Here is an 8,165-nt window from a genome sequence, read left to right on the forward strand (position 1 = left end):
TTTCATAGCATCTCGGAAGTGTGAAAGAAGAAATCAAATGTCTCAACCTAAGCTTGCTAGACTTCCCAGTATCAGAGACCAAGTGGAGTGTACTCTCTCCGCTCACCGTAACGAACTTGTTTCTCTCCTCTCCAGGTTACTTTTCCTTTTCAACTTTATATATAATATCATGTTTATGTTTATATTGATTTCCTTTTTTATAAGTGATGTTGCGTTTGAACATTGAAGGTATGTAGATCAGGGGAAAGGGATTCTCCAACCCCATAATTTGATTGATGAGCTGGAAAATATTGAAGGTGGCGACGGTCAAGCCACCGAGGATCTCAAAAATGGCCCCTTCGGTGAAATCATCAAGTCCTCGCAGGTTAATTATTAGATTTCAAACTTGTATATTTGGGTTAGTTAATTCTTTAATGGCTTTAATGTAATAAAATGTGTAGCTTGTTTTTTGTGACAGGAAGCCATAGTTTTGCCTCCTTTTGTGGCAATGGCAGTTCGTCCACGGCCTGGTATTTGGGAATACGTCCGTGTTAACGTTTTTGAACTAAGTGTGGAGCAATTAAGTGTTTCTGAATATCTCCGCTTCAAAGAAGAACTTGTAGATGGAACGTGAGAAACTCTTTGCTTAGATTTTTCAATAAGCAATAAACTCAGATCATGTGGTGTAAGAGTAACTTCATGCCTCTTTTCATGACTGGTTTCGTTTTATTTTTACACTACAGGGTTAATGACCATTTTGTATTAGAGCTTGATTTTGAGCCATTCAATGCCTCGTTTCCTCGACCTAACCGCTCATCGTCCATTGGCAACGGTGTCCAGTTTCTCAATCGCCACCTTTCTTCAATTATGTTTCGAAAGAAAGATTCTTTGGAGCCATTGCTTGATTTCCTCCGAGCTCACAAATATAAAGGCCAAGTATGTTTTCTTTCACAACTGTTTTAAGTTTCAAGGAATGCAACTTGAGCCTGCAAGTTTTCTTTCCGAATTCCCACTAATGATTATTCTGCAGGGACTTATGTTAAATGATCGTATCCACAGCATTTTCAAACTTCAGTCTTCTTTGGCCAAGGCTGAGGATCATCTTTCTAAGCTTCCACCTGATACACCCTATTCTGAGTTTGAATATATGTAAGCTTTTCCTTATAAAAAAAAGTTGGGGAAGGGGAAATTTTTATTAATCAAAGTAACACTAATGACCAACTTTACAACTGTTTCCTAGGAAATTTGAACTCAGATCCTTTACATAACAAGGTTAGTATTAGAGGTGTAAAATTGAACCATATTGATAATTGAGTAACTAACAAGGTTAGTATGAATATGTGTAAGCTTATCTTTGATAATAATCGGTTAATATGTCTGGCCCCACCTCCTGTCTCCTGCAGAATCATATGAGAATTCTAGTTGTATATTGTAGTAAAAAAAATTTACTTTCTCTGACTCTTGTCTAAGTGTAGATTACAAGGAATGGGTTTTGAGAGAGGTTGGGGTGATACAGCTGAACGGGTATTGGAGACGATGCATCTGCTCTTGGAGCTCCTTCAAGCTCCTGATCCTTCTACACTGGAGACTTTTCTTGGGAGAGTGCCAATGGTGTTCAATGTTGTTATATTATCTCCTCATGGTTACTTTGGGCAAGCCAACGTCCTCGGTTTGCCCGACACTGGTGGACAGGTATTCTTATTTATAATTTATTGCATAAGAATATTTGATCTTAACATGTGAATTTGTTCATAGCTTGATTCTCTTGCATTGTAAAAATTGTGTATAAGCATCATCCTACACGAGATACTTCTGTTCTTCCTGCAGGTTGTTTATATACTGGATCAAGTGCGTGCTCTTGAGAACGAGATGCTCCTTAGGATCAAGAAACAAGGACTTGATCTCACTCCTAGAATTATAATTGTAAGTGTGTAACTTCTTGCGCCATTTCTTCATCTTTGAATTAGTTTTTCTGTTGCTGATATTGTTTTTCATTTGAAATTAAATTTACTCTCATTTTCTGGTATGAAGGTTACCAGGTTAATACCTGATGCAAAGGGGACAACATGCAACCAACGGCTAGAAAGAGTCTGCGGTACTGAATATACTCATATTTTGCGTGTTCCGTTCAGATCAGAGAAAGGCATTCTCCGTAAATGGATCTCAAGGTTCGATGTGTGGCCTTATCTTGAGACTTATGCACAGGTAAACTTCATTCTATGTGTTGAACTGTTGCCCCTGTTATGCAATCAGTGATTTCTTATCATTGTTTAGGCATTAGAAAGATCATTAATAATGAAAGTATACTCAAATGTGCTAGCCTTTTTCATTTAAATATTGGTAGTTTTATGTGTGGATAGGATGTTGCTAGCGAAATTGCTGCTGAGTTACAAGGTTATCCCGATTTTATCATTGGAAACTACAGTGACGGGAATCTCGTTGCATCTTTACTAGCTTGTAAAATGGGAGTCACACAGGTTCTGTTCTTTCTCCCTTTCTCTCTTGCTTTGCCAGGGAAATGTGAATCCTGCGTTATCTTCTACTGATATTGGAACTTACTTGATTTAAATGTCTGTATTTATAGTGCACAATTGCCCATGCCCTGGAGAAAACAAAATATCCAGATTCGGATACTTATTGGAGGAAGTTCGATGATAAATATCATTTCTCATGTCAGTTCACGGCAGATCTAATAGCCATGAACAGCGCTGATTTTATCATCACCAGTACATACCAAGAGATTGCAGGAACGTAAGATTTCATGATATGCAGTGTACTTCCTGGTTTCTGATAGTTCCTAGTAATTCTTCTCAATGATATTGTCCCTTATATAACCATCATTTAGTTTCTTTTGCAAGCTCATGCTTGAGATTACATGCTTTCAAACTCTCCATACCCATGTGGCATTCTATAACATAATTAGTTGTGTCAATATCCCTTTCTATAGCATTGATCATACATATATGTTGTGATGGAATATGCGCTAGTCCATTTTAAATGATCTCTGGTGCTAGTTTTCATTTCATATTTTCCCATCTTTCTAATGATTTTGTTAATATTTTTGTGTTTGGTTGTGCTAAGGCTAGTTACTTCATTTTCTCATTCTTATTATCTTTCTCCAGGAAGAATACCGTTGGCCAGTATGAGAGTCACACTGCTTTTACTCTTGCTGGGCTCTATAGGGTTGTTCATGGCATTGATGTTTTCGATCCTAAGTTCAATATTGTCTCTCCCGGAGCAGATATGTGCATATATTTTCCCTACTCAGAAAAGCAGAATAGACTTACAGCTCTGCACGGTTCAATTGAAAAGTTATTATATGATCCTGAGCAGACTGATGAATACATGTGAGTCTTTTTCTATTAAACAAATTTTGAATTTGGCTAGTATACTTGGTGAAGGATCCAATATCTTTCAAAATAATTGGTCTATTTTAAGTTGTAAGAAATGTTATGCAACACCTCACATTTTCATATATGTGAATTTGTGGATATTATAAGGTAAAAATGCTGATATCATTAAGCTGATTTGTTGATTTTTGTTGTGCTATGGTTGCAAGTGGTACGCTGAATGATCAGTCAAAACCTATAATATTCTCCATGGCAAGGCTAGACCGAGTGAAAAACATTACCGGATTGGTAGAAAGCTTTGGTAAGAATAGCAAACTGAGAGAACTAGTCAACCTTGTTGTAGTAGCTGGTTACATTGATGTAAGCAAGTCCACAGACAGAGAAGAAATTGCAGAAATTGAAAAAATGTATGATCTCATAAAAACATATAATTTAAATGGCGATTTTCGATGGATTGCTGCCCAAACAAATAGAGCACGGAACGGTGAGTTGTATCGTTACATAGCAGACACACAAGGTGCTTTCGTTCAGGTATATCTACCGTCTCCTTACTATTTTGTTGACAGCTCGAACATCATTTGTAAATTGTAACAATAACTATCATACTGCAGCCTGCTTTCTATGAAGCTTTTGGGCTTACAGTTGTGGAGGCCATGACTTGTGGCCTTCCCACATTTGCTACTTGCCATGGTGGCCCTGCTGAGATTATCGAGCACGGTAAATCGGGATTCAATATCGATCCTTATCACCCTGATCAAGCTTCGGATCTGTTGGTTGAATTCTTCCAACAATGCAAGGAGGATCCAAGTCATTGGAAGAAAATATCTGATGGTGGTCTTCAAAGAATTTATGAAAGGTATATATATGTGTGATTTTGTTAAAAATTGTTAGCATTTTTTATAGGGACACTTGATGATAAGCAAAGAATAATCAGGTACACATGGAGGATCTATTCTGAAAGGCTTTTGACCTTGGCGGGAGTTTATAGTTTCTGGAAGTATGTCTCCAAATTAGAGAGGCGTGAAACTCGAAGATATCTTGAGATGTTCTATATCCTTAAGTATCGTGATTTGGTAAGTGATATATCATTTTTTTCACTTGGAGTTTTGTATGCTTTGAGTTTGTTTAGTCTTGAAAGTTTTTCCTTTTTGTCAGCTTTCTTGATAGTTGTTAACGTCCAACTTTGCTGATTCAAAAGATAAAAAAAGTTTTAGGAAATTATTGGGTTGATATCATGAAGGGTTATTACTTTACCATCTTTATGTCCTATGCCTAATAACAAGTGTGACAAAAACAAAAGAAAGTTAATTAGCTAATACTAACATTGTTTTCAATTTTTGTCCTCTACAACTTCAATCCAGGCCAAGTCTGTTCCACTGGCACAGGATGATGCAAACTAAGTGAGTGGTGTCTCCTACCGTCAGCAACACGGGGTTGGGACTATCGACTATGAAAATATTATAATCTATTAATGTAGATAACAAATTTCGGCTTCGAGTCAGTAAGTAGTCTTTTATTGGTATAGATGAAATTTTGTTTCAAATTATCTCACGTTTTATAATGACTGACTTTGTCTAAAATTCTTGTTCTTCTTGTCCTAAATTTTTTGTTTTAGCAGTGTTAATCTCTGTTACATGTAAAGTACACTACACCTGCCACCTGTGAATAATTTGTGCTTGTTGTTTCAGATAATTGTCATCCTCCTATCCTAGGATTATTAAAACAACCAGAGCATAGGAAGAAAACAACCAGAGCAACAACCAACTGAGGCTCATATATGTTACTATGTCAGTAACATAACATTAGATATGGTAATTTGAAAAGGAATACATTTAGTAACATTTAATACGTTCAGAAACTTACTTGCTGTTATGCAATTGCAGTACAACGTTGGTGACTCAGAACTCGAGGCATTAAGGTGTGGTTGGATTTGACAAAATAATTGTTTTTTTCAAGACATAATTACTATTTGTAGAGTTCTTAATATGTGTCAAAAGGGAACATGGATGACATTTTTGCATTTTGTTTGTATTTTTGCATTTTGTTTGTATTTTTGCATTTTTACATCTTAATGTGTCATAATTACTATTTTTGCAGAGTTCTTAATTGTTTTGTTTGTATTTTAATTTTCTAAAAAAATAAAGTGTAATCTGTTTTCAGGATTTTTTACTAATATATCCTAGTTTTTAGGATTGTTAACCAAAATGCCCCACTTTTCAATTTGGTTACCAAAATGCCCTACTTTTTAGGGCTTACTTGAAAACTCTATCTGGGAGAGCGATCTGCCAAAGAGCAAATTTTTTTCCTCTAGTAGGAGGTCGCTGGGCGGGGATGCGACCTCCCAAAAGGATTTTTCAATTTTTTTTTAAATGGTTTTATATATTTTATGTAATTGTTAAATAATAATATTAGTAATAATTATGTAATAGTAATAATTATATTTTATGTAATTGTTAAATGGTTTTATATATTTTATGTAATTGTTAAATAATAATATTAGTAATAATTATGTAATAGTAATAATTATATTTTATGTAATTGTTAAATGGTTTTATATATTTTATGTAATTGTTAAATAATAATATTAGTAATAATTATGTAATAGTAATAATTATATTTTATGTAATTGTTAAATGGTTTTATATATTTTATGTAATTGTTAAATAATAATATTAGTAATAATTATGTAATAGTAATAATTATATTTTATGTAATTGTTAAATGGTTTTATATATTTTATGTAATTGTTAAATAATCATAACAATTTTTAATAATAATAACAATAATAGTAATTAATAATAATAATAATAATAATAAATATTATAATAATTATGTTTAATTTAATTTTAATAATTTTTAATCATAACAATTTTTAATAACAATAACAATAATAATAATCAATAATAATAATTAATAATAATTAATAATAATAATAATTATTCATATATGTAGTATTATTATTAATTATTAATTTATTATTTTATAGAATTATTTATTAAAACCAAAAACCTTTTAATAAAAACCAAAACGATTTAAAAAAAATTTAAAAATGCCTTTGGGAGGTCGCATCCCCGCCCAGCGACCTCCTACTAAAGAAAAAAAATTTGGTCTTTGGCATGTCGCTCCCCCGTGGAGAGTTTTCAAGTAAGCCCTAAAAAGTAGGGCATTTTGGTAACCAAATTGAAAAGTGGGGCATTTTGGTTAACAATCCTAAAAACTAGGATATAGTGGTAAAAAATCCCTGTTTTCACTGTGTTTTTAACAACTAATATATATAAATATATAATTAATAAAAATATTAAAAATCATAAAATACTTTTATTACGATTATCAATATAACTAAAGTTGTAAGATTCTTAAAATTGCATAAAATATTTATAAATGTTAAAATAACTAAAGTGCAGTATATTAAAACAATCAAATAATTTTTAAGAAAAGGATTGGATCTAGTTTTGTTCTGTACCCAATTTTTATAACAATTTGCTGTTTTATAAAACTAGTATCATCCATTTACACTCAAACCCTTTTTTCTTTTTGTTACTTATTATGATTGGTTGGGTTGGCCCAACCCGATATAGCCATGAATACTACTAAGATGTGGAGTATAGATTTAACTTTTAGGCGTAACAATAAAAATTGAATTTTGTACCTTTCGATGTGTACAAAATTTAATTTTATCTATTTCATTGTAAAAAAATTACATAAAATTGTATTCTTTTACAACAAAATTTCTAGTACGTCAAATTTTTTCTCCAAAAATCTGATAGACAAATTAAAATAAAACTATCTAAAATTTTATTTTTAAAAATTTTGGTATGCAAAATTTTTTTAAATTATCAAAAGATTTTGAATTTTTAAATTTTTAAATAGTATTAATCAGTGTATTGAAAATTTCTGGTAGTTATTTACTTTTCGAAAAATTAAGTTTTGAAATTTTCGATAGTTTCTATCGAATATTTTAAAATTTATGATATGTAATTTTTTTAAGGTTTAAGATTCAGTATATGATATAACTACCATAAATTTCAAAAGTTGAAATTTTTAGTTGAAAATAACAATTTAAATTTCATAAAAATGAAATTTTTGATTCAAAAAGTTCAGAGAAATTTTTTTTATTTTCAAATTTTTTAAAATGTAAGAATATGTTCAATTATCTGAGTTTGTTTTGATTTTCTCTATTCAATTACGAGTATTTTAGTAAGTTAAAGAAAAAATTATAAATTTAAATTACAAGTCTAATTAAAGGGATATAAAATTCAATATTTGGGGTCGTGTTCATACAAATATTGTGAATATGATTAAAGTCTATGTCAAATAAAAAGTGAGTTTTTGAGAAGCTGTTATTAGTAATTTCTTAAACAAAATTATTTTTATAATTTATTTATATAAAAAAAATATTTTTACTATGATAGACATCCATAAACTTATGTTATGTTAGGTAAAATTAATTGATAGTTTGAAAAAGTTAACCGTATAATATAAAAGGATTTTCTTAATTAAAAATAAATTTTTATCAATTAATAATTAAAATAATTTGAAAATAGTAATTTAAATTTTATTTTTTTACTAATTTAAAATTTATCAATCTAATAATTTTTTATTTATTTATCTATTTTATTTATTAAAAATTCAGTTAAAGTAAAAAAATAAATTATTTTAAAATTTAAATTATCTAAACAATTTAAAATTATAATAAATAAATTATTTACTGGTCAAATATAATTTTTTATTTAACTAGTTTATTTATTTTAAACTATTATAAAAAATTGTTTAAATTATTTACTTTAGATTATCCTGTATTAAAATTATATTACCACACATGATTTGTAGTTTATA

At 30.5% G+C, this 8,165-nt stretch overlaps 1 protein-coding gene across 1 annotated transcript; it reads left to right on the plus strand.

The window, feature by feature from the left end:
- The first annotated feature begins 6 nt into the window (after nt 1-6).
- On the plus strand, nt 7-5,427 carry LOC101514674 (sucrose synthase 2-like). Its single transcript, XM_004495881.3, has 17 exons — nt 7-135; nt 229-364; nt 458-609; nt 723-915; nt 1,010-1,128; nt 1,455-1,671; nt 1,807-1,902; nt 2,011-2,184; nt 2,340-2,456; nt 2,564-2,730; nt 3,102-3,326; nt 3,539-3,860; nt 3,941-4,185; nt 4,264-4,402; nt 4,691-4,830; nt 5,018-5,140; nt 5,213-5,427. Exons 1-15 carry the CDS (start codon nt 38-40, stop codon nt 4,727-4,729), a joined length of 2,439 nt encoding a protein of 812 aa, XP_004495938.1. The 5' UTR covers nt 7-37; the 3' UTR covers nt 4,730-4,830; nt 5,018-5,140; nt 5,213-5,427.
- The last annotated feature ends 2,738 nt before the right edge of the window (nt 5,428-8,165 follow it).

The sequence above is a fragment of the Cicer arietinum genome, chromosome 4, assembly GCF_000331145.2.
Source record: "Cicer arietinum cultivar CDC Frontier isolate Library 1 chromosome 4, Cicar.CDCFrontier_v2.0, whole genome shotgun sequence".
In the NCBI taxonomy this organism is placed as follows: Eukaryota; Viridiplantae; Streptophyta; class Magnoliopsida; order Fabales; family Fabaceae; genus Cicer; species Cicer arietinum.